This window comes from Manis pentadactyla, chromosome 1, assembly GCF_030020395.1.
Source record: "Manis pentadactyla isolate mManPen7 chromosome 1, mManPen7.hap1, whole genome shotgun sequence".
NCBI classification, from domain to species: domain Eukaryota; kingdom Metazoa; phylum Chordata; class Mammalia; order Pholidota; family Manidae; genus Manis; species Manis pentadactyla.
In genome coordinates this window covers 65,079,964-65,105,351 of record NC_080019.1, presented here as the reverse complement: position 1 = coordinate 65,105,351, position 25,388 = coordinate 65,079,964, and the positions used below count along the sequence as shown (strand labels likewise).

Here is a 25,388-nt window from a genome sequence, read left to right as displayed (position 1 = left end):
GCCTCTTCTTTCTCCTGTGGAACTCACCCGAGGTGTATACTGTCATTTTTCAGGATGTGAAAGTGCTGTACAAACAGTTGGCAGGGTCTGAGCTGGAACAAATGGGTGTCCCCATTGGCACTGGTCTGGAAGACATCCTTGAATCAATCAGAATTCACTGGGAGAGAGATGTTGAAAAGAACCGGGCGGAGGCAGGAGCCTTGCTACAAACCAAGGTAAGAGGCAGTACCAGCACCCTTCACTCTGCACTGTGCAGAAGGAGGCCTGCCAAAGATGAAAAGCAGTCAGTGTGCAAAAGAAGTGCCACGGTTTCAACCTCATTAGACCTAAAAGAAATGCAATTTAAAATGATAGCTTGTTTCCCTGTCTAAAATGCAGAAAATGTTTAAAATGGTAATACTCAATGCTGGCAAGTATGTGGAAAAGTGGGTTCTCTCCTGTATTGTTGGGCAGTGCAAGCTAGGATGATGTTTTTGACTAAGGGACTTGATGACAAATGCCCACACCCACCAGCTGAATAATCTGAACACTCTCCTAAAGAAATAATTGCAAATGCTGATAAAGTTCACATCCAAATATACTCACTGAAGCATTCATTATAAGGGAGGGAAGCCTGAGGAAGAAAGACTAAGCCACACCCTAACCATGCAATGAATTATCAGTCAGTTAGTAGAAATTATATTTATGAAGCATTTATAGCAACATGAGAAATGCTGAGGCAATAAGGTAAAATGGGGGGAAAAAAAGAGAGTCCAGAATGGACTATACCAGGGGCCAAAATTTCTTTCTGTAAAAGACTAGATAATAAATATTTAGGCTTCCTGGGCTAGACGGTCACTGTTGCACCTACTCAACTCTGCCACTGTGGTGTGAGAGCATTATAGACAAAAGGTAGCAAATGAGTGTGGCTCTGTTTCAATAAATCTTTATTTATAGATACAGAAGCTGGACAGGATTTGGCCTGTGGGCTGTAGTCTGCCAACCTCCGGTAGATAGAGTAAGTGGGGCAAAGCATTCAAAGAAAGAAACTGGGTATGAAGAAAAGATTAGAAAGAAAACACTAAAATATATTGGTAAGAGCCAATAGTCTTTGATCAAGGGACCTGTTTGACACGTTGAAATGTTATTCCCTCTTTCTTGTTTTTGAGTATTTCTTGAGTTTTTGTAAGTAGTATGAATTACATTCATGGAGGAAGAACATATTTTATTAAGCCTCAAAAACAATAAAGGACTTAACAAGGAAATAGAACATACAGGGTCTGTTCCTCCCTTCCCCATTCCCCACACATTGTGATTGAGGGATTTTTAAGCAGAGGACAGAAAGAGCAGAAGAGGAAGCAAAGGGTGGAGTGTGAGAATAAGGTAGCTGTTTGAGAGGAGGCGGGCCCGCTGCTCCTGCGCCCTGGGTCACTGCTCAGCAGGGCTCAGTCCTCCTGGCTGCTCAGCAGAATTATTTCAGAGCACTTTAAAAAATGCTCATGCCGTGGCCGCATCCAAGACCAGCTAAATCGGAAGGAAGAAAGGGACTATTTTCAGCTCTGCAGGTGATTCTAATACACAGCCATGGTTGAGAGCAGCCGGCATTTATAAATGAGCTACCCTGAGAAAACCAGGAGGGACTTGTCTGTTCATTCTGCTTGCAGGGCCCCCCAATCCCCTGCCCCCAAATATCAACAGGAACCCACCCAGCAGGGTGCCCCCCAATTCTGGATCCCCCAATTGTTCTCCAGCCCAGAAAACATCTTTCCCTCCCTCGCCTCTCCATCCTCTACCCATTTGCAACAGCATCTTTTCTTTCTTACCTTCAATTCCTTGGGCCAGACCAGTACAAACACTTTTTGTGGCAAATTATACTGGGAAATTCCACAAAATGCAGCCCCGGCCCCTCCAACCACGTGAGAGGTGGAAATAGCAGAGGGGAAAGTGAAATCGAACCATAGATTTGATTTGGGTCCATTGCTTCTTTTTTAGGAGACTCATGTGTATTTATAACTAAAGACCCTAGAGACTATCTAGTCCCATTCCCTCATAAGAGAGGTGAGGAAAACTGAGACCCCGAGAGGGCAGCTGATGTCCTGAGGTCGGTCCAGGGACCTCTCGTCCACATGGCGCTGTCATTTCTCCTCGGCTCTGTTCCCAGAGCAAAATCTCGGCGGCCCAGAAGTTTGCAAACTTGTTTCTGCCCCAGCACTCCTGGGATGTACTCTGCACTGTAGTGATTATTTCTTTGGGAAAGCAGGGAGGGGCACTGCAATTAACAGAAATAAATCCTGCATAGTATGAAAAAGAAAAAACCCTGGTCATTGTCACTCACACCTCACCCTCTTGAGAATAATCACCAGCCCAACAGTAATTCAAGCATTAATTCTGAACACATTCAAGTTTTTTTAATAGAGTCATCAGAAAGCTCCATCTCAGAGAAAACAGTGCTTGTTTTAGTGTGGCCAGTGCTGCCTGGGCCTCTTGCAGAGAGGTGGAGTTCAGAAAATATTTGCAGAATGAGTGAATTCTTCTGATCAACAACAGAGATCAGAACTGACAGCTAGAAGTCCTCCAGTAAATAGTTTAGTCAGTTGCAGTCATGCCCTGGGGCCTGACAGTTGCCCATCGCCAGCACCTCTGATGGGTTTCTTGGCAGCAAAGCATAAATGGGAAATGGCTTAGCACACACTGCTTTCGAAATCTTTTGCGGAGAGAGTGCAAACATGTATTTAATTACCTTTCAGCACAGGAAGGCTGAAAACTAATTGACATGATTAATTTATGTTTTTGTTTAGGTTTCCCTTGAAACTGATCCTGAGACAAATATTGTAGTGGAGATGGTTTATTTGGATGTTGGCCATGGGAGGGGGACCAAAATACCAGTAGGGGAGAAGCAGAGAAGGGAACCAAAAAAGAATGCCTTCTCCAACCAGCAGCCACCGTGGGAGACTGGAGCGCGCACCCACGGGGGTCCTGCAGAATGCAGGATGGGAAAGGCGGGAAGTCTTCTTCCATCTGCCAGCGAGTGACCTTTCAAAGCCTCCAGAGAAAGCCCTCAGGCCAAGAGGTGCAGGGTCGGCAGTGGGCAGGAAGCTGGGGCACTAACATGTAAGGACCGAGGGGTAAAGGGAGATAACATCGGCTCCCTCTAATCGGCCAACTCCTCTAAGTTTTTAGACATTAAAGGCTTATAAAGAGGTTCTGGCTAGGTTCTCCTCCCCTTGGCATTGTAGATGTCGGGATCCTTGGTGGTCCAGTCTTCAGAGCTTCTCAAGTTGTATGACTCAGTGTTTGGGGGGATCCTGTTGGTCAGGGAATTTCTGGAGGGTCTGAAGGCCTGGCCTTTCCTTTTCCGTTTGTCAGGATTACCCAACTCAGGGTACTGGGGATGCTTCGGGAACCTCAGCCGGCAGGCCACTCCACCCTGCAGACCTCCTGGGGGGCCACAGAGAACATTCCCCTGTCCACCACCAGCAGCCTGACAAAGGCTGCCTCCGGGAGCACTGCAGGGTCCTCTCATTCACCTGTTTCCTAGGATTCAAATGCTGAGATGGTCCCACTCTGCAAGGTGACGAACAAAAAAGAGAGTCCTGAAGGCAGCACTCGACCCTGACTTTGGCCGCATTAAGATCTCTCAGCACCCTGCTTCTCTAAAACTTCTGTGGGACTTGTGGGTGCACTGAGTCACTGCGTCAGTCATGGCTAAAAGACGTAAAATTCAAAAATGGAACTGATAACCCTGGTGGGGACCTTTGACATCCTTTCTGTCATTCAGCTCTCACAGCAGTCTCAAAAGCAGGAGCTATTGCTATACTGTTATCCCCATTTCACAGATGTGTTCGCTGCTGCCGGGAGGGAAGGCCGGGAGCAGAGAGGCAAGTCTGAAGTCAGGTTATTGCCACTAAGTTTTTCTTTCACAGATGCCACTGTTTGAAAACGCCTTTATCATTAGTAGGAAAATGATGTTCTGGGACCCTTTCAAGAACATTATGTAGTTATTCTCTTTCAAGTCAGTGTCAGTCATTTATGAGACACAGAATCACATATTTCTTCCAGCCAACCTTTTCCTCACAATGTGCAATCCTGCTGGAAACAGGGCCACCTGCAGGCGAAGGCCTTCCGAGGTTTCTGAACAGAGCCACTTAGGGTTCAAAGGTCGACCTTTCCCACTTCAGTTTGCCCATGGGCAGGACTGGGGACTGGGGACCCTCCCCACAAGGTGGCAAGGTATATTCATTTCCTATTGCTTTGTGACCACTTACTGCAAACTTAGTGGCTTAAAGCGTATATGCTGGTTATCTCACAGTTTGTATGGTGGGGCGTTCAGGTACAGCTTAACCGGGTCTTCTGTTTATGGCCTCACTGGGCTCAGTCCCAGTATCAGCTGGGGCTTTGTTCTCGCCTTCTGAGCTCATTCAGCGTGTTGGCAGAATTTAGCTCCTTGCAGTTCAGGGCTGAGGCCCTCCACCCTCTGGGCTGCTCCTTTCCATGGGCAGCTCACCACATGGAAGTTCCCTCTTCCAAGACCAGCAGAAGAGCACCGCCCTTTCAAGGCTTTGCCCTGATTAAATCAGGCCCACCCAGGATACTCTTCCTTTTGATCAACCCGAAATTAACTGATTTAGGACCTTAATTACATCTGCAGAACCCCCTACCTTTGACATATAATGCAGCCTAATCATGGGCACAGCACTGGGGGCAGAGATCATGGAGGCCATCCTAGAATTCTGATTGAGACGGAGAACTAAGACTGCATCCCTCCCCAGCTCCTGCCGTCTCATCTCACCTGCTCAGTGGACAGTGCCACCTGCAGCCTGACTTGTCGGGAGGAGTCCAGGTCCTCTCTTCCTTGTCCGGGTTCACAGCAGGGCACTCTGCTCTCTCACCCTAAACCTGGCCCGCAGTCTTCTCCCAGGGGGGCAGGCTCTGTCTTGCCTTCTCACCCACTCCGTGGACCTCCCTTCTCTGGGAGGCCTCTGCCCCCTCATCCCTAGAAGCCTCCTTTGGTCAGTGCTGCTTGGTGACGTGTGCAGTAACCAAAGGCTTATTCTGTTACCAGCACAAACTGGTGGGGTGGGCGGGAGGCACTGACGAGTGAGAACTCAGCCGCTTTATAGACCCTAGGGGCCAGACATTCTGTAGCAAATAAGATGCTCCCATGCTGTCCACCCTGCCAGGAGGTCCACACTCCCCTCGAATCAGTTTAAGGCATTTGTGATCAGGAACGTGGTCTGAGCTGTGACCATCAGGCCTGAAACAGTCAGGATGACAGATTATGGAGGTGGTTAAGCATGAAGAGAGGTGACCAGGTCGAGGTGAACTGTGAGGGTCCCGGTTATGGGGAGCCGTAGAGCTGGAAGAGACAGTACAGACCGGCTGGAGCGGTCCCCTCTAACAGAAATTTCTGCAACGGTGGAACTGTTCTGTAATCTGTGCCGCATTCTGAGATGGCAGCGACTGGCCACATGAAGTTATTGGGTGCTTGAAATGTGCCTCATACAACTGAGAAACTGAATTTTTTATTTTATTTAATGCTTGTAGCTACATGTGGTGAGTGGCTACCATATTGGACAGCATAGGTCTAGGTCTACCCATAAGGAGATGAGAAATGTTGGATAACCTGGGTTACCAAGAAGACTCAATATTTTCTAGGATATATGAAATTGGATTAAAATGGATTTCTGTTTCTCAGGTGAGGTCACTGGCTTATAGACTGCAAGATGGCCTGATGTGGTATTGCCTTGATGGCCAAGGGGGAGAGTTCCTGTCAAGGAGAATACAAAGAGCAGAACCCCTGAGGGCACCTGTAATCTCAGCATCCCTGTGTGGTGGCGAGAAACTAGTCCTCTGTCTGTGACATGATCCCTGCTGGCTCTTCAGTGAAATAAGCCACAGTTATTCCAGTGTGTTTGAGCAGCAACTGAAGGGGAGTCACCTAGCCATTTCCACACTGTGTAGTATGTCCCAGAGCAGCCTTGGCGAAAGGGCCCAGCTTGCTTTAGTTTCTTTTCTTATTTACTTTTTAAAAGCATTTTTGACGTAGAATACCCTCACTCGGTTCAAAATCCAAAACGTACAAAATTATATACAATGAAAAGTGACATCCAGCCCATGTCCCAGCCACCCAGTTCTTTTCTGTTGGGGACAGTCCATGTCATCCCCTTCCTACATGTTCTCTCAGAAACACTGTATGCATGTAAAAGAAAATATGTATATATTTTCTCTCTATTTTGACACAGATAGTAGTATTCAGAACATACTACTTTTTAGCTGCACGATACTGAAGCACAAGGGAGCAGCAAACTGTCCTACAAGCCCAAACTGACCCTGCCTGTTTTTTTGCAAATAAAGTTTTATTGGAACACAGCCATGCTCATTCATTTACACATTGTCTATGGTTGCATTTACAGTTCTCCAGCAGAGCTGAATAGTTGCAACAGAGACCATATGGCCTGCTATGCCTACAATATTTACTATCTGGCCCTTTTCAGAGAAAGTTGCCAAGCCCTGTTCTAGCTAATGGATATCCCAGGAATTATTTAACCTGTGCCCTACTGGTGAATATTCAGGTGGCTTCCAATCTCTTACTATTATAAATAAGGCTGGTCCCACACTTTCTATGTCCCTCATTTCCCAATCTAGAAATGTATCTGTTGGATAAATTCATAGACATGGAATTGCTGCACCAAAAAATTATGTGCATTGGCAATTTTGAAGAGTATTCCCAATTTCCCTCTGTAAAGGTTGGAACAACTTACATTCTCAACAGAAATGTTTGAGCATGTCCATTTCTCCACATCCTCAGCACTACTGTTCTCACACTTTGTGATCTTTGCCAATATTAGGTAAATATGTTTCAAAAAATGGTTTCTCGGCATAGTTGCATTTTGCATTTCTCATGTATGGGAAAGGTGGAACATCTTTTTACATGCTGAACTTCATCCATCTTTGCTTTTCTGTGTACTCTCAGATCATAGCTTTGCCCACTTCTACGAGGTCATGGACTCTTTATTACTGGTGTGAAGTGCTCTTTGTACATTAGAGAAATTAGTCCTCTCTCTGTGATATAAGTTGCATTTCCGGTTTGTCACTTGTCTTTTTATTTAATCACCGTAGTTACAGCTAGCTTTCAAAAGATACTATTAGTCAATAAGGACAGGTTATTACAGGAGCCAAAAAGCTGGGATTTGGTTCCTGTTGCTGTATGACAGAGCCATGTGGCCAGGGGGCCACATGGGCAGACCAGATGGTCATTACAAGGGAAAAAGTGGAGACTGCCTCATTGAGATTGGTGTCCTTTGCCTGTTTTACCTACCCAGCATTGCCATGTATATTGTAGAGGGCAATCTCAGACCCTCATCTTCTGTGTTGTGTCTGCAACCAGAAATTGGCCTACAACCAGTGTTTGAGTGCCTACCTATATAGGAGGTCACCCAACATTGCAACCTCCTCCTCACACCTTCTGCCATGGAATCTGCACTCACTCCCCCATTCAGATTCCATCTGTCAAGCCCAAACCAGGGGTCCAGCCCTGCTCTTGGTGCTATTGACCCAAAGCCCCGGGCTTCAAAGAATGCCTGTTCCTGACCAACTGAGTCTGCAGATCTCAAAGCTATCTTAGGTGTTTCTTAACAGTAGCTCTTTGCCATGAAAAGTATAGGGACCTTACTTCTAAAATAAGAGATTTTCAAAGATCAAACAACCCAAGTCTCTGAGAACTTAAGGTAGTGTAGTTCTTATTCAACACTTAGCAGTCTCCTAGAAGGGACAAAGCAAAGGAAGGAGTCCCTTTAGGAATGGGATGATTTCCATGAACCAGAACAAAAATACTGTCATTTAGACTTCTCCAATAATTACTTTAATAAGAAAAATATACTTTTCTCTTCAAAATCACACTCATTGCTGAGCCTTTCTGCTGCTTTCATCGGGAGGGTGTGCTTACTTATGACCAAGGAGGGAGCAAGCCCACAGAGCCGTGTGCTTCTCTCTGCTTTCCTGGGTGGCTTCCATCGAGGCTGGGAATTGGCCCTCCGCCCTAAAGAGGACAGCTTCAGCAGCCAGGCAGTTCGTGTGCAAAGTCAAGGACCTCGGCTCAGCCCAGCCAGGCAAGCTCCTCTGCCATGCTGGCATTTCACAGAGTGAGACGTGCACTTCTTTTGAACTCCCACTAAGGAGAACCTGTGTCTCAGGGGAAGGCTGGATGGCATCCAGTGTTCTCCCATATAAACCCTACGTCTGGTTGGGGCAGGTCAGGGATGTGTGTGCTGCCTGTCAAAGCCATTCTTAGCTAAATAATGTCTATGATACCATGTGACTGTAAAGTGGCTTACAACCATTATAATAGTGATAGCTAACCCTCCTATCAAAATGAAAATTTGATTTAATTCCATTCCTGGTACATTCTCCTTTTCTGTGGTCCCTGGCAAGTGCCTGAGACACATTGCAGACCTTCAGTAAATGTTGGTTACGTCTTAGCTGTGAAAGGCCATGTTAGGTCCCCAGTGGGAATAGTGCGGAGGTAAGAAGTTGTCCCTGAACACAAGGCATCTACCATCCAGGGTGGGGTTGGCTGGGCGCAGGAGGGAGCCAGTGGATAGAAGGAGCACTCTCTTACATGGCAGATGAGAGTGCCAGCAAAGTGTTTACTGGGCATTTACCAAGTGCCAGACAGTGTTCTAAGCACTTGACAGGCCTGCAATTTAATCTTCCCCAATATGAGATAAGTATGGTCATTTGATCCATTTTACAGAAGAGGAAACTGAAGCACAGAGAAGTTAGGTGACTTACCCAAGAACACAGCAAGTGGCAGAATTGGGATTCAAATCATACTTTCTGACACCAGAACCAACACTCTTAACTGTTAGGCTGACCCAGACAGATCACATGGAATGGCTTCTTTTGATTCATTTTCTTTTTTTAGAATGGGCAGGTGACATCTCGTGGAATGTGAGGTTAGGAGGCCTTTGTCTTGAGGGACGTAAAGTTATGCCAGCCTTCTGTCATGATCTCTCCAAAGCTGATTCCGTGCCCTCCCTGTGGGGTAAGATTCCTCTGTGACACACACCGGGGACTTTGATCCCCAGGGAGCCCACCGCTTTCCCCTCCCGCACCATAGTGACATAATGAGGTTAGGATGAGCCTGTGAGATCTGGAAGCTTATATGCAGGGCGCCTAGCTGTGCTCTGGCAGAGCTGTTGCTGACAGCTGCAAAAACCAGAAAGCTCAAGGGACTTGCTGAAACCCACACAGCCACTTCCCAGGAAAGGAGAGTACATTGCATCCCAGAATGCATATTTCCCCGAGCACTCACACTGGACACATGTCCCGCGAAGAACACGCCTGCATCGTCACTGCCTGTACCATGCCTCCGAAACTCTCACTGTCCCCTCACCCTACAAGCAACATTTCTTCCACCTCCAGGTCATCACCAAGGATTTTCTGGGGATCTGCCATGCCAATCAGAAAAGTGGATTGCATTTGTAGGTGTATCACTTTCCCCTTCATTGAAGACTCTAAAATACTGCATCCTGACTTACCCACAAACATGCTGCTTTCTTCTCTCCTATCCATCCTTCACATGCAATAACATGTAAGTTTAATTTAAATTTTTTAAATTTGAAAATGTTTATCATATCCCAAATGTCAACATGGTCTCCTGCCCCAGAAATATAGATGGAGTGCAAATATGGGCAGCCTGGTTCCCACACAGTGGAGCCAAGATTTCATGCTGGTTTGAAACCCTGGGGACCCACGAATTTGAATCTCATTACACCTCCCAGCAAGTGCATGGAGCACCTGAGCACAGTCCTACCTTCCTATCCTCAGGCTCTAGAATCTCACACCTGTGTGTGAGGAGCAATCTGGAGGCAATAAGTTCAAAAATGGAAACAGAATTAGAGTTATTGTAAGAACCAGAAAGCATAAATCTAAATACTTCTGAGTTAAAACAATTAATTGTCTCCAAGTAATGGACAAGTATCACTTGTGATAGCTGATTTGCGAAGATATGGGACATGATATACATGATATTTAACTCATAGTGATCAAACTGATTTTTTTCTTTTACTCTTAATTTAACTGTAAAAGAAACTTTCCATTAGGTACTAGTAGGTCATTAATCTTCCCTTATACTTATTAATCTCACCTTTCAGCAAGAGAAAGCAGGCTTTGGGACTCAGCAACTTGGCAGGCAACACTTGCTAGAATGTAAGGTTGGTTTGTTTTAATGTTATTAATTTTTAAGTTATCTTCTACCCATGGCAAGGGATACTTTTATCAGTTTCTCTGGCAATCTAGAACTCTGCACCATGGACCAGGCATCACATGGGAGTTTTAAATGCAGATTCCTGGGCCCTGCACAGGGTCCCCTGAATCAGAACCTGCATTTTCACACATCCCCCAGATGATGCTGATGCACACTAAAATCTGAGAACTTATCCACAGTTTCCATTTTACACACATTTATTTACAAGAAAAGGTGAATTGGTTTAAATTAAAACAGTTTGAACTAGTGTTTAAGTATGTCAAAAACCCATGCTGGTCATCCAAGAATGTTTGGAAATACTTGGGTCCAGCATTCGTCTCTCCAGACCAGTGTGCACCAGTGAACCAGTGAATACAAGCCACTCATTGTCTGGGTTGGGAGGAGGGACAGACCATGTGGAGGACTGTGGCTGGAGCCTTGGCCAGCAGCTCTACCCCAGACCCACCCACTAAGGCTTTGGAACTTGCCCTCCATGGGGCTTGACTTCACTCACGCCCAGCTCTCACCCATAGTGTGCTGGTCACATTCCACAACTGTTCTCTGGGGGGAAATGTAAGCTACATGTTTACGTGTCAGTCAGGTTCACAATAGGACTTAATGTAACATAGAAGTTTCTGTTGTTTTTCTTTAGATAGTTTGAGAAAAACATCAATTTTAAGATAAAATACTTTCATTGTTTTTTCATTTGCCCCTATATTCAGCATGACTTGCTGTTTTTTGCAAAATCTGGCAACCATCTTTATAATTCTATCATCAACAAAAGTGTCATGAAATCAGACTACAGAAAAATGCTTGATTATTGATACCTAATAAGCAAAAAAATCACTCACATCAGTGATGAATGAGGATGGTTCTGAGATGAGTTTTGGTTGATATTTTGGTTGATATTCACTCATCAATCCATGTATCTTTGTTGAGAATCAGGTAATAGTTTTCAAATACTGGAAGAATATTCCCTCTAATTTTTGTGCTATTCACAATGCACCAGCTACAGACATGCCCCACTTTTTAAAGTTTAATCTGCATGATGAACATTTTCTGCATGCCGTTCTTAGTTCTGGACAGCAAACAAAACAGTAATTCAAGCCCTGACTTGAAATGCTTGCCCATCTCAAAGGTGTAAATATGCTCACCAGGGCTGATTTCAGACTCCTAACTTGGCGTAAATGAGTACAGAGTTAGGAAGAGATGTGCAGAAACTGTGTTCTTCCCACCACACGGGTGCCACCAATGTAAACAACTTGCATAGCATAGAGAATGATAAAGTGTAAGTGATTAGTGAGTGATATGTTTTGAGTACTTATTACCATTTTTTAATATAACTTCTTTAATGATAAGTTGATACAATTTAATTGTTAATGATAGCTGTGTTTAACAACCAGCTTGCAGAATTCCGAGCATTGAGCACTGTGAGCTGTTCGAAGCCGGCTCCAGCTCTGGGCTGCCCTGGCCACTCTGTAGTGTTGCACTTCCTGACCCCATTCATTTGCCAGAGCACCCCCTCTCCTGCCTCCCACCCAGCCACCCAGCCCATCCAGCCAGGCCCCAACCACAAAGACAGGAAGAAAAATGGGGCTACTTATTATAGGAGTACTTGGCAGACAAGTATGTTTTAGAGTGATCCACCTTCACTTTGGGGAAGACAAGTCGGATTGCAGGTGTCCTGGGCTGGTGGATGGGAGGAGACAATGACATTAAACACTGGTTAAGGGCAGAGCTCTGGGATCTGCTGCTACACTTCCATCCCAGCTCCATTCCTCAAAGGCCATATGATGTCGTGGAAATAACTCAATCTCTCTGTGCCCCCATTTCCTCATGTAAAAAGGGAATAATAATGATATTTGCCTTAGTGGAGTTGTAAAGATTAAATGAGATAATGGACTTAAAGCTGTTGCAGTGGGCTTGACACAGAGCAAGTGCTTAACCCATATTAGTTATCAGTATTATTCAGTTCATAGTGGCTTTTACAAACTCTTTTATTGACTAATACTCCTTTTTACATACAGAAAATATATACAGCCAATATTTGCATGCTTTTAAGGTTCTGAAAGCTTCCATATGCACAACCTGTGGCCCCAGGAGGGAGTCATCATATGACTATCATTCTCCACTCATTGTCATCCTCATTCCTTGGGCAAAGGTGAATGGTGGCCCAGGGCCACACAGCCATGGGCTGGCCAGTCACAGCTGGGCCACAGCTTCTGTTCTCCTTCAGCTGGTCCCAGGCCTTTAATGGGCACTTTTGCTGAGCTCTTTACAGCCCCCGAACAGCACAAACTGGAAGAACTACTACTTCGATATGAACTTCTTGATTTGCAGTTTTTTAGCCAATTAGATTGGACTGTTTTTGCATAATTATTTAAGTATTCACGTTTAGTAAAAATGGTCGATCCAGAAAGCCAGTAACCTAGGAGAGAAAGAAGATTTTTGTCCCTACATCACTGGCTTGGAGACATCTTATCATTCTGGATTGAAGATAAATGAGGGTGATCTCTCGTTTTCTCCCTTTTCCCCATCAAAGAGAAGGAGTAACAGTGACCTGCTCCCTTGAATGTGCGGAGAGGAATCAGACTATGTGCAGCCTCCTGAGGGAGAAGTTTCAAAATACAGACCTTCCCCGGGTGTGCACATATGTGGCCAGGCTGGCTTTTATAAGGAAACAGGAACTCTCAGATCAAGTTGGATAACTCCTGGTTGGAAGGAGGTGTAGGGCAATTGGTACCGTCTTACGGTGCTGCAAAGCAGTTCCGAGCTCCCTTACAGACAATCTGACACCATCCATCAACATTACAGACACCTCCCCTTGGGACTCAGCAGTTCCACTGAGGGAATTTACCTCTCAGAGATGCTCCCATGTGTGGAAAATGGGAGTTTAAGATTATTCTTTGCACCATTGTTTGTAACAGGCAAAAACTGGAAACAATCTAAGTGTCTATCAGGGGGAACTTCTAAATAATTAGCAACCTCAAAACAAAATATTACTATGCAGCCATTAAAAAGACTGTAAATTTATCTATTTATACTGATAGAAAATAATTTCTAAGGTATGTTAAGTACCAAAGCAAGGGGAGGTGCCTGTCCATATCTATTTATAAATATATAAAGTATTTCTAGAAGGGAATAGCACTGAAAACAGGAGAACTGGACATTCAGAGCATGGGGAAAAGAACTTTGTACTATACATACTTTGGAAAATCTTTCGAATTTTATTGTTTACATGCATTACATGTTCAAACTAAATAAGTGTTTGTATACAAGTCGGTGCAGGTGCCTATAGAGAAAGAGGGATTTAAAAATCTGATGGCTGTTTGCTCTGTGTCAGAGGCAGTGGAGTAGTCATTGGGAGGTGTGAGAGGGAAGGCAGGGTCCAGGCTCTCCATGTATCCCTGCTCACACAGAGGCTGGACTCCCCACACCAGCAGGTGGAGGTGGCCTGCGTGGCGCAGACCCAGGAAGAGAAGCTGGCTGCGGCCCTCAGGACGGAGTTACACAACACTTCGTGCCAAGTGCAGAGCCTCCAGGCCGAGACGGAATCCCTGCGGGCCCTGGTGAGTGGGCCAGGAAGAGCCCTGGCATTTCTTGTGTCATTTTGACTGTCAATTGTTGAACTGTAGTCATGCGGGTGACAGTTTGCAAGAGCTCCCCATCTCACAGCGCCGAGGCCTGAGAGGATCATCAGACACTGAACGACAAGTGCTGTAGGCACCGTTCGTGTTCCGCGAAATACCCTTCACAGGGCTGCGCTGTGAATGTTAGTTAGGCCCAGCCCAGCCCTCAACCAATGACTGACTCACAGGGGGTGTTGAAGCCCAGCCCACTTGCTTCAAAGTGGAACAGGCTCCAAGGTGTAATTCACAATCCTGAGCTCTTCATGGGCTGCAGCTGTATCCAGGCTCCAACTGAGACCTCCTCCTGGCCCAGCGCCTTCCCGTGCCCTATGCTTTCCTCACCACCCCTCTTCCCAAAAGCAACCCCTTAATTGTTTACATGTACCAGGATCCCTGTCTCCGGCTCTGATTCTGGGGAACCCACGAAGACACTTGAGTAAGCTCCTCTGACTCACTGTGGTTTGGGGGCAGATCTCTTGCACTAATTATTATTGTTCATCAAAGTAATCATTAAGAATACAGCAATCCGCCCTCTGGTCCCTGGGATGTACTGAAGTTCTGTTTGGGTGTGAAGCACAGCTCTCCCAGAGGTGTACTGGGAGCCTTTGTGTACTGATTCAAACCGCATGCGTGTGGTACACGCCGAGTGCATGAAGAGGGTGGTTCACCCCATCCTTGTATGGCTGAGGGGCTCTGGACTCCACTGCGCCCTGAGAAGTCCCTCTCCCATCAGCTTCAAGCCTTGGGGCTGTTCAGACACCATTGCTGGCGCCCCTTTAACCCCCCTCTCCACATTCATCCTCATCTCAATTTTGCCACTCAGATCAGCTCCGTCACCAAACCGCCAGCACTCCCACGTGGCCCCTGAACCCCCAACCTGCCACCGTGTTAGCTCAAGTATTCGATCCAGCTGGTTTTTCATTGCCTGTGTCCAGGGTCTTCCCATCACCCTGCAGTTCCCTTCCAGTGTTCTCAGTTCACCTGGGTGCGCTGTGCTCTGGCCAACAAGGTCACATGATACCCGGTCAGCAACGGGAAGAGGGTCAGTCTTGCCCTGACGTGACACGACATGACACACACCTCTTTGCTCCGTGTCTCTCCCACTCACTGTGACGGGATCTGGGTCACTGCAAGGGGATGGAGAAAAGGAGTTGAAGTGAGAAAAGTGAGGAAGCTGCAGCCTGAAGTCATGCTCCTTTCCTCAGAAAATTGAAAAGGATTCCATTATTTATTCAGAGTTATACAAATTTTATACTCATCAATATAACCCTTGATCCTATCATAGGGAGGCTGCCTTTTGCCCAAGTTGTTTTAGGCACAGTAGGGGCTGCCATTTCTCCCCAGAACTCCTCGTAGCTGCCAAAATTGCCACTCTGCCAGTAATAGAAAGTTCCAGGCAAAAGGTTGGGGTCATATCCTCAAGGCCCCTTCATCCAAAACCACCCTGGATGAATCGCATCTAGGTGGTGGGTGGCCCATCACTCAGCACATGTTCTACACAGGTGTTGAGGGCCCACTATGTGCTAAGCTTTCCCTTAGGTAGGCCCTGGGGATGCAAACGTGAATTGGATGGTTCCTGTCTTCTAAAAGCTCATAACCTGGTTGGTAAAAGAAAACCTGGGCACATATGACTGAACACAGCAGAGGGTACTGTGTTCCCCAGCACGGCTGCTCCCAGCTGTCTCCATTCCCAGCAAGGACACAGCCTGCCCTTACCTCTGTCCCTCAGCCAATGCTGTGCCCTGCGCATCCTGCAGGTAAGTTGAAGGTCCCCAACATGAGGTCTCTGGATTCTGTTTCTCACTTCAAAATATCTCTGAAGCTTTACCCACCCTCGCCTCCCTCCAGGTGGATGCACCTGTTCCCTGTGGACCACCTGGGGTCCTCCTCTATCTGCTGTCCTCTCCCCTCTGCATTCTCAGTGCCCCTCCCCTCTGGGATCCCCTGGAGGTAAAACAGAAGGCCTTCCTTTGCTGGATCTTCCAGAACCACCCAGCTTGAGCTTCATTTCATGCCCAGAACTCATCCTTTCCTCCCTGCCCTGTGCCCTTGGATGTGCTCTTCCAGCGGCTGGAGGGAGACCCTTCCCCCAACCCCAGCCCCTCTACCTGCTCCTCCTCTCACACACTTGGCACAGTTGAGGTGGGAGACACAGAAGTGCTGCCCCAGAGCCTAGACCTAGATGCTCACCGCATAGCAGGTGTGATCCCGCCCACCTGCCCTGTGACGTGCATGGTTGTATCAGCTCATCCACTGAAGCCCACTAACCAATTGAGGGCAAGGACCATGTCTAATTAGTTTCATGTCACCAAAGCACTTGGTACAGTGCCCAAAACATGATTTCTTCAAAGTGATCGTAAGAGCATGCCTACATGTGTTCTCCTACTGGACCCTCAAAGAAGCAGTGAGTAGGAGGCTGACTGTGACAGCCATCCCACTCTGCAGAAGAGAAAACTGTGGGTCTGAACACAGGTGGTGTAGGAGAGCCGGGCCCCAGGGGCTCTGCCCCTCCACTAGCCCGCCGCGGGCCCGGGAGCGGGCCTGGCAGGCGGCCTCTGGCACCTTGAATCCCGGCTCTTCCACTCGCTAGCGGTGTGACCTCTCTAAGATTCAGTTTCCTCACTTGCCAAGTGAGGATCTATTCTTGTTATCACATCGATCTGCTGTGTTGTGGCTTCAGGCACAGTAATTCATTCACTCATTCTGCGATTTAGGCAGAGTTCACAGAGGTAGCTCTTCCCTGCTCCACATGGCATCTGCTGGGGCTGGAGCACCCAAGAACAGCTTCTGCCGCTCACATGTCTCATGCCTCAGCTGTGCATCTCTTTCTCTCTCTCTGTGGAGCTATCTTTGCCTTCCTCATATCCTGGCAGACTTACGTAGCTGGACGTGTGACACGGCATCTGGCTTCCCTCGGAGCGTGAGCACAGAAGCTACCAGGCCTCTCCTCACCTGAGCTCAAAGTCCCTGAACATCGCTTTCTGTTGGTCAAAGCCATGGCAGCCAGCCCAGGTTCCACGGGCAGGGAAATAAACTCCACGCTTCAACGAGGCAGCGGCAGGGTCACACGGAGAAAGAGCACGTGGGAAGGGGATCACTGGAGCAGCTGCCTTCAGAAATGAGATCTGCCGCTGGCCCAAGGTAGAATTCCCCTCATAAAGTCATGGGGTAATTAATTAACTCACGTCAAGCCATTAGCACAGTGCCTGGCACAGAGAGTGCACTCACTAAAGGGTTTTTATTATTAATTATCACTATAAAATTATTATTATAGTATAGTAAACACACATTGGCATTATCTGCTCCCCTCACTTATACCCCATCGTGCTAACTACTGGAACAAATGGGAGAAGAACTCTCACCCCAGCCAGAAGGCAGGAGCAGCGACATGCTGGTTGTGCTCGGGACCCGGGGCTGGCTGCCTGTCCCCTGCTGGCTCTGGTGGATCAGAGCTGTGGTCACTGTTCTGATCACGGGGCCTTGCAGCCAATGTTAGGAGCACAGCCTGAGCCAGCATCAGCAGCACACCCTCCTACCGCTTTCCAATACGGCGGAGCTCATCCCGCCCTCCGTGTCACTGTCAGTCAGAACAACCGGAGCTCACACAAGGCCCCACAGGTTACGTGAGCCTCAGACAGCCACGCCGGCCATGCTTTCAGCCCCTTTGTCAACAAGGCACCGTTTATATTGGCAGCCAGGCACCGGCAATGATGCTTGAGGCCTACTGAGCTCTGTGTCCAATCAACTCAAGTGAGGAACGGAATTCAAGGCCAGAAATCACAGAAAGTCACTGTTTTACTTTTAGAGGACTCAGCAATTCAAGGAAGTCATTTCTAGTCTCTAGAGACTGGGGAGTAAGGCTTTTGTGATCTCAGTCTGCCTGCTGGTGCTGGGTCACTGAGGCGGCTAGGCCAGGACACCCACAGGCACTGGTGTGAGAACAGGATGTCAGACATACGGGGGGAGCTGGACGTGGGTTCTGGAGGACAGATGGAAGAAACCCAGGATCTCTGACAGGGGTTCTCTTGAACCCAGTCCCTTGGGCAGTAGGTCTAAGTCATGAGAGAAAAACCCAGGCCACATGAGGAAGTCACCTTTGAGCATGGAGCAAAAACCACAGACAGAAAATCCAAGTGTGATTCTGTACAGGGTTTTTCCACATCACAGGTGTTACAGGTCCAATGTCAACAACCACCACTCACAGACCAGGAATGTCCTGATAAAGGGGCAAAACTCAGAGAAATTGAAATGAAAGATTCCCAGGTGAATAAAAAATCCAGTGGCCATCTCTGCACCCTCCCTGCCATTGAGGAGCTTCCTGATCTCACCAGCAGAACAATAAGCTCAGACCAGATACTGATCTAGTCTTTATTCCACTGATCACATTTTGCCACCTGTAAATATACCTGGGATGGGAATCTGGCTCAACATCCTCATATCCTATGGAACTAAGAAGCTCTAAATAAGATAACACGGTGGCCCTTGCTTACCAGCAGCCATGATTCAAGACACCATCATGACCAAGAATCTTCCATTTCAACCACAGTGGCCAAAAGGGTGTGGAAAATCTGCTCCTGGGGGACAGGGTACAAAAGCTGGATTCATCAAGATTTGACTCAGTCTAATTTAGGAAGATACATATTTGTTTCTTATGTGTTATATAAGAAGGATATTTGTTTATGTGTTTAAATAAAAGCCAGATGCTGAATTATATGTGTACCGTAATTACAACTATTAAAAAACACTAAAGACAGATGCACACGGTTTTTTAAAGGTGTTTATTAGTCAGCCGTACAGTTTGCAGGGCTTGGTATATGAGAAGGTGACTTTCCAGTTTAACGGGAAGACAGGCAGGTAGGGCAATAAGTGTAACCATAATTCAAGTGCTGTCATCCTGGGCAATACACTCACACAGGAGCACCCACTCTGTGCCAGGCCCTGTCACTGGGTTTCCTGCTCTCAAAGAGCCCACCATCTGGTAGGGAGATGTGCCTCCAAGAAGCTCAGCCCACGAGCCTAAGTTCAAAGGCATGCATGTGCTTGAGCAGCCATGGAAACCCAGAGGGGCCCCTATCCCAGCCTGGTGGCAGCAGGGGCGAGAGAGTATCAAGGAAGGCTTCCCAGGGGAGGTGGCCCTTGAGCTTGGTCTTAGGGATGAGTAGGAGTGAGCCAGGTGAGGAGGAGGAGGAGATGCGCGTGCAGACTTGGCCTCAGGCAGAGCACTGCAGCTGCTGTGTGGCGATGCAGGAGGAGGAGGAGCTGGAGGCCGTGGCGGGGGGAGCGAAGAGGCTACTGAGGTGAGCCCCGGTGAGAGGGGCAAAGCATTGAGCCTGGGCCTTGGTGGCTGGAGAAGATGACACGTACGTGCTCTTCAGATTCTACAAGAAGCAGGACTCAGTAAGGATTGAACTTGGAAGGGAAGGAAGATCGGGGCATGTCTTTCCCCAGCTTCTAGATCATGTGCGTTCACCAGCTGAGGCACAGGAGAGGAGGCGCCCAGGGGTTCAGAAGAAAGCCCATGGCGCCATCTGGGACACCTTCATTTGAGGGACCCATGGATCGCAAACAACTCCAGTAAAAAGCTGAGTCCTGAATCTGGGCTCAGGGTGAGGTCTGCGTTGGGAGAGTCACCGCGGGAGTCGTGGGCAGAGAAGACTGGCATCACCATATGCCCCGGATCACGGCGCAGAGAGAAACAGGCTCAGGATGGGGCTGGGGAGCCCACAGTGACAGGCAGCAAGAGGAAGAGGAACTAGCCACTAAACCGTGGAAGAAAGAAGGCAGGGTCTATGAAGGCCAGAGACGTCCAGTGGGGGCAGCGGGGGCGTCCTCGTCGAGGGATGGACGGGGGTCCGCGGTGTCGTGGGGGAGGGCCCGGGGGTGAGAGATCCTGAGCAGAAGGCCCAGCGGCAGTTCGGAGAGCAAGACTGGAAAAACAGCCGCGCACTGCGTGCGTGCGTGCGTGCGTGCGTGCGTGTGTGTGTGCACGCGCGTGAATCTCGCCCTCTCCTGTCTCCCCTCATTCTGCACGCCTCTTTCCCGTTCGCCCTTATCATTCCCCATCTACCTCCCTCTCCCTTCTTCCCCCCTCCCCCTCTCCCCCGGCACCGCTGCCCCGCCGATCAGGAGGGGCAGTTAGACCAAGCAAGAGCCCGGCCTCCTGAGGAGGTTTCCCTGTCCCCTCGGAGCTCCCGGAGCTCCCTAAGCCTGGCAAGGTCACTGCCCGGAGACCTGCACAGACCCCGCCGGGGCCGGCCCCTCCCACTGCCCCGCGCGCCTCCTCCTCCCAGGGCCCTGCCTGTGCGCCTCGGGGTTGGACCACGTTCCCTCTATTGCAGAAACGAGGCCTGGAGAACACCTTGCACGACGCCCTGCACTGGCACGACGTGGAGCTCCAGAACCTGGGCGCGGTGGTCGGCAGGCTGCAGGCGGAGCTGCGCGACGCGCGCGCCGAGGCCGAGCTGCGGCAGCAGGTGCACGAGCGTCTGCTGGCGCTCAAGTGCCAGCTGCAGAGCGACGTGGCGGCCTGCCTCGCCCTGCTGGACCGGGAGGAGAGCGGGTACGGCTCTTTGCTCCTTAATTATAAAAGGAGTACATATTCATGGGTTTAAAAATTTTTGAATTTCAAACACTGTAGAAATAATGAAGGTAAGAAGGAAAAATCACCCCCAAACTCCCCAGCAGACACGTACACCTCGACTCCCACAGCGTGGCTGTGTCCTTCCAGGGTTCCTCTATTCCTATATACATTTATGTATTTCTGTATGCATACAAACACATGCTATACGCGCATGTATGCATACACATATGGGTGTGTCTGTATATATTAATGTGTACAGGTGTACACATATGCCCACACAGACATACATGCATGTGTTCACACATACCGAACACATATGCGGTATCCTTTCAGCTGCAGGTAAGAGACCCTAATTAATGGTACAGTGAACCAATGCTCCTGAACTTTAAATGTGCGGTCAAGATACCCAAAACCTGAGTATTTTTTTAAAATGCAGATTGTGCGTGAGAAGGTCTGGGGTGGGGCCTGGGACTCCTCATTTCTAACAAAACTCTCAGGTGATGACTAAACTGCTGGCCCACAGACCACTCTTTGGGCATTAAGCACATGAGCACGCTCATTTAAGAGTTCCAGACATAAGGCGGTCTAGGCGGCTCAGTAATTTCATTAAGGTCCCAAGCCCTGTTCATCTTTCTGATATACCATCCCTGATATATTGGCTTTGTGTCTTCATCTTTGTCACCCTGGCTGGCAAATGCCTGTCACCACTGCAGACGCCATTCCCTCGCTCATGTTGAGAGAAAGGGGAGGGACAGGGGGAGAAGAAGGCTTTTCCTGTGTGGCTCTCATCTTTTATCAGTTTAGGAAAAACATTTTTTACAGGCCTCCAGTGGCCTCTCCCTTATGTCTCCGTGACCAGAACCTGCTCACGTGACCATGCTTACCTGCAGGGGAAGCTGGGAATGCAACTATTTAGCTTTTCTCGCCTCTATCCTGGAGGATGTGAATGCCAGTGTACATCCACATGTATATGTATGTATATGTGTATATATACATATATGTATATACATGCACACACATATATATATGTATATATTTAGTCTTTTTTTAATGGGTAAAGATTCCAGGAGCATATGCCTAAGCCGGGGGCTTAGCTTCCTTGCCAGCTCTTTAAGTAAATCCAAATCTTAATTTTATCACAATTTGATATCTCCATATTCCCATCCAGGTTCCTATCTGTGGCATACATTGCTAAGGAACGGACTATCAGCTCTAAGAAACAACCTAAAGATAATATAGTCCAACCCCTTATGATCCCAGAGCAAATACAAGTGCTCAGAGCAGAAAAGGATTTGCCCATGACCACATGGGAGGTGGAGGCAGAGCCAGGCAGCAGGAGAAAGAGCAACCAGCCCAGATGTGCTACTGACCCGGGAAGGAAAGAATGCAGAGTTCTCCCAGCTCTCGCCAATGCGCCACGTAACATCTCTTTCCTCAGAAGGCAAGACAGCCGTGCGGAGGCAACCTAACCCTCCCTCCATCCAAATGGAAAATATGTCATCCACCTCTTTCCAAATGCCTTTTTATTGAATTGATTTCTGTTGATTATAAAAGCTAGATGTTCCTAACAAAGCTGATTTTCTAGATGCCTATGAGCATCTGAATAAATACCCAAAATTGTTTTGAACAAATACAAAAAGTACTGTTAGGCTGAAATTTCTTCAAAAACCTAAGAACTCCATTTAGTGAGTGCCTACTATGTGCCAACACAGTCTAAAGCTCCTTTTACCTTCATTTCTACCCCAAATCCTGCTAAGACTACATCATTTTCCCCATTTTACAGACAGGAAATAAAACCGTAGAAAGCTGAAGTCATTTTTCCATGGTCACTAATAACAAATTGAGCAGAAGTCTGAAACCCAAACCGCCTTGTTTCACGGGCCAATTATTTCCATGAGACACCTGCCTTTCTATAGTCCTACTGTGATAGCCTTACTAATTCTCATCATCCAGGTCTTTTGTTGCTCATATATGGTGTTTGTTGTTTCAGCTAATGAAGAAACTTCCTCTTTTCATGAAGAAACTGCTGCCTTCCTCACCAATTGACCGATGAGTTCCTTGACAAGCTCCCACGTCTCTCCATCCACGTCCCCCAACTCCTCACCCCACCCCAGCTGGCTTCCCTGGTTGATTAAGTTTCAGCTGAAAACCTTCCTGGAAGTGGGGAGGGTCTTTCTGCCTTCATTTAATAGTCTGTAGCTTAAGCAACCTCCCTTGCCCCTCTTCAAATAAATGCTTAGTGCACTGCTTCCAGTCTGCCCACCTTGTTCACCTTTCATGTGGAGATGGGTATCACTTTACCTGCCTGGCCTGTGCTCATGGCGCCATTCATAAAGGCTCTGGAAGGGTCCTTGAGCAAGGTCCTGCCTGCCTCATCATCCACGGGCCAGCTGCTCTCAGGCTTACCGGTGGAAGTGCGCTGTTTGGTCAAGAGTTGTGCTCATAGCCTGCAAGACTGCCACAATTTGGGACAAAAATACCACCCTCGCTAGAGGGGGAGATGGGATGGTGTTTCACTGCGTGTTTCATAATTATAGGCATCCCGGAGCATTCCAGCCTCTTTAATGTGCTCTGCATGGGTATTAATGTGCAGACATACACATTTCACTGCTGTGGCAAAGCACCTCTCAATCAGTTTAAAGGGAACTTCAGTTTAAGTCTGGGGGATTGATTCGGTGGTGGTTGCCTACCCCACTTGCAGCCTCAGATTTTTCTTTCAGGGTATTTCCCTGCTCTCTCAGAGCCCACCCCAGTCAAACATAGTTCACGAATCTGCCACCCACCCAGGTAAGACTCCCCTGTCTTCTGATTAAAACTGAAACCACCACCTGTGTCCTACTACAGGCTGTCACTGCCTCCAAAACCACACACGTACACCACAGCCCAGCCCTAATTTCTTAATTCTTCCCTCGAGCTTCTGGCAGTCCACCTGTCAAACACAATTACAGATAAAAATATCTACGTTGAGTCTTTGTCCTCATAAGCTGCTAACCCAGACCGAAGGATGTGTCCAATATGGGCACATTTGAAGACACCCTTCCCCCAAGCCTGGGGGCCAAATAGCTACGGTTGACATAAAAAAAGAAACCTCTTTTACCCTTACAAAAGCTTGGAAGAGAAGGAAGGCAAGAAATGGAGTCTCCTGGTTGAAATTTTGCCAACTCGTTTTCCTTTTTGGCTTCCAGGATCAAAAAAGTATATTAAAAAGTCACACAGGCAGGACAGCTATTTATGGTTTGCACGACACCTTTCATTAATTCTGTTTGTTGTTTGAGGCACAGAAATAGTCAAGACACCACCTAATGCTACATTTTGTGAAGCACCAATCCTCTCCATGGCTGCACACTCCTGGGGAGCTGGGCACAAGGGCCACCCAGGAGATGGGCTGCACATGCAGATGGATGTGCCATACACTGAGGCCTGCTTCTTTTCTTTCTTATTTGTTACAATTAATTTTTTGCTCCCCAGCCACAACCTAAATCCCTAACCTAAACAGCTGGAAGGCCCCTAAAGGTCAGCCATCAAAAGGAGGTACTTTTGTGTCTGAATGGCGGTGCGTTTTCAATGTAGAAGCTGTTCCCGGCACTGGAGGAAGGGGAGAAAGGATTTGCAGACCCTCGTGTTTCCACCTGGCAGCACGCTGTGCCAGGCTACTGGCACTCGGCCTCCTGTGCTCCTGAGCTCAAAATGCAGCTGATGTAACTCATGAAGCTAATCATCCTTTGGCAGGATAGCCAGGGCTGACCAGTGCTTCCTGTTCTCAGCAAGGGCTTCTCGCTGTTTCTAATAAGGTTTCATTACCAGGTAGGAAAAGGCATGGTTGGCCATGCCGACTGTACCAGGGCCTTAGTGAACTCCACAATGTCCAGTTAAATTACACTCTGGCAGTGGTCCGCTGACAGGTGACCAGGGAGGCTGCTGCTTGGGCTGGTATCGGGACGGAGCATCTGTTCTGGAGCAGACCAGAGAAGGGCTTCGGATGGACTCGTCTGAAAGCACAGACCGGCTCTAGTCCCAGACCAGGTAACTCCACTGGCCTCGGGCCTGGCTCCTGGAGCACAGTAAGTGCCCAGTGAGGTTGTGAGAACATCCGTGGGCTTTCAGACCAAAGTGTCTGAAGGTGTCTCTCTCACCTTCGTTACCATCTCTTAAGACTTCTGAGCACCTACTGGGATCCAGACATTTTGTCAGGTTTTTTTAGGATACCAGTAAAAAAAGACAGTTTCTGTCCTGGTAGGTTTACAATCTTGTTGGGGACTGTAGGTGGGCACATAAAGGGGGAAATGAAGCAAAGCAGGTAGAATAGTGCATTACAGTTTGCATGACTCCTTCAGATAATTCAGTTTATCAGAGAAGGCATGAAAATAGCCATCCAGACCCAATCTCTGTTGGCTTTTTGTCAGATGATTTATCAGGAAGCACTAAGCACCATGCTGGCCTCAGATTATCTCTCCCCCACAGATATTTTTTCTCCTGATTGTTTGAGATCTATACTGAGATAATAATTGAGTACTGTAGAAGTTTAACGTGTGCAGCATGATGATTTGACATACATGTATTATGAAATGATTACTACAATAAGTTAAAATCCATCACCTCATATGGATACAAAAGTTGTTTTCCTTGTGAGAAGAACTCAAGATTTACTCTGTTAACAACTTTAATATATACCTCAGAGCAGTGTCAGCTAGAGTCACCCTGCTGTACATCACGTCCCTAGTGCTTATCTGGTAACTGGAAGTCTTTACCTTTGACTGCTTTCCCCCAGTTTTCCCCCCCTCCCACCCTCCATCTCTGTAACCACAAATCTGATCTCTTTTTCTGTGAGTTGGGTTTTTTTTTTTTAAGATTAAGTATATAAGTGAGACCATACAGTATTCCTCTTTCTCTGCCTGACTTATTTCACCTAGCATAATACCCTCAAGGTTTACCCATGTTGTTGCAAGTGACAAGA

General features: G+C 47.6%; 1 protein-coding gene and 1 long non-coding RNA gene across 3 annotated transcripts in view; one reads left to right on the top strand and one right to left on the bottom strand.

The window, feature by feature from the left end:
• Positions 1–22,683, top strand: part of BFSP2 (beaded filament structural protein 2) — a 62,887-nt gene extending 40,204 nt beyond the window's left edge. The window contains exons 4-7 of one of the 2 annotated variants that reach the window (XM_057497928.1): positions 54–215; positions 13,645–13,794; positions 20,193–20,413; positions 22,425–22,683. In XM_057497928.1, coding sequence (XP_057353911.1) covers positions 54–215; positions 13,645–13,794; positions 20,193–20,413; positions 22,425–22,428 — 537 coding nt within the window. In that variant the 3' untranslated portion in view covers positions 22,429–22,683. The remainder of the gene's footprint in view (positions 1–53; positions 216–13,644; positions 13,795–20,192; positions 20,414–22,424) is intronic. The other variant, XM_057497931.1, reaches the window with a different exon arrangement.
• LOC130682868 (uncharacterized) lies at positions 125–4,775 on the bottom strand. Its single transcript, XR_008996265.1, has 3 exons — positions 4,638–4,775; positions 1,803–2,270; positions 125–264 (listed from the first exon to the last, which is right to left on the bottom strand). It is a non-coding gene; the product is annotated as an uncharacterized LOC130682868 (long non-coding RNA).
• Positions 22,684–25,388: the final 2,705 nt, after the last annotated feature.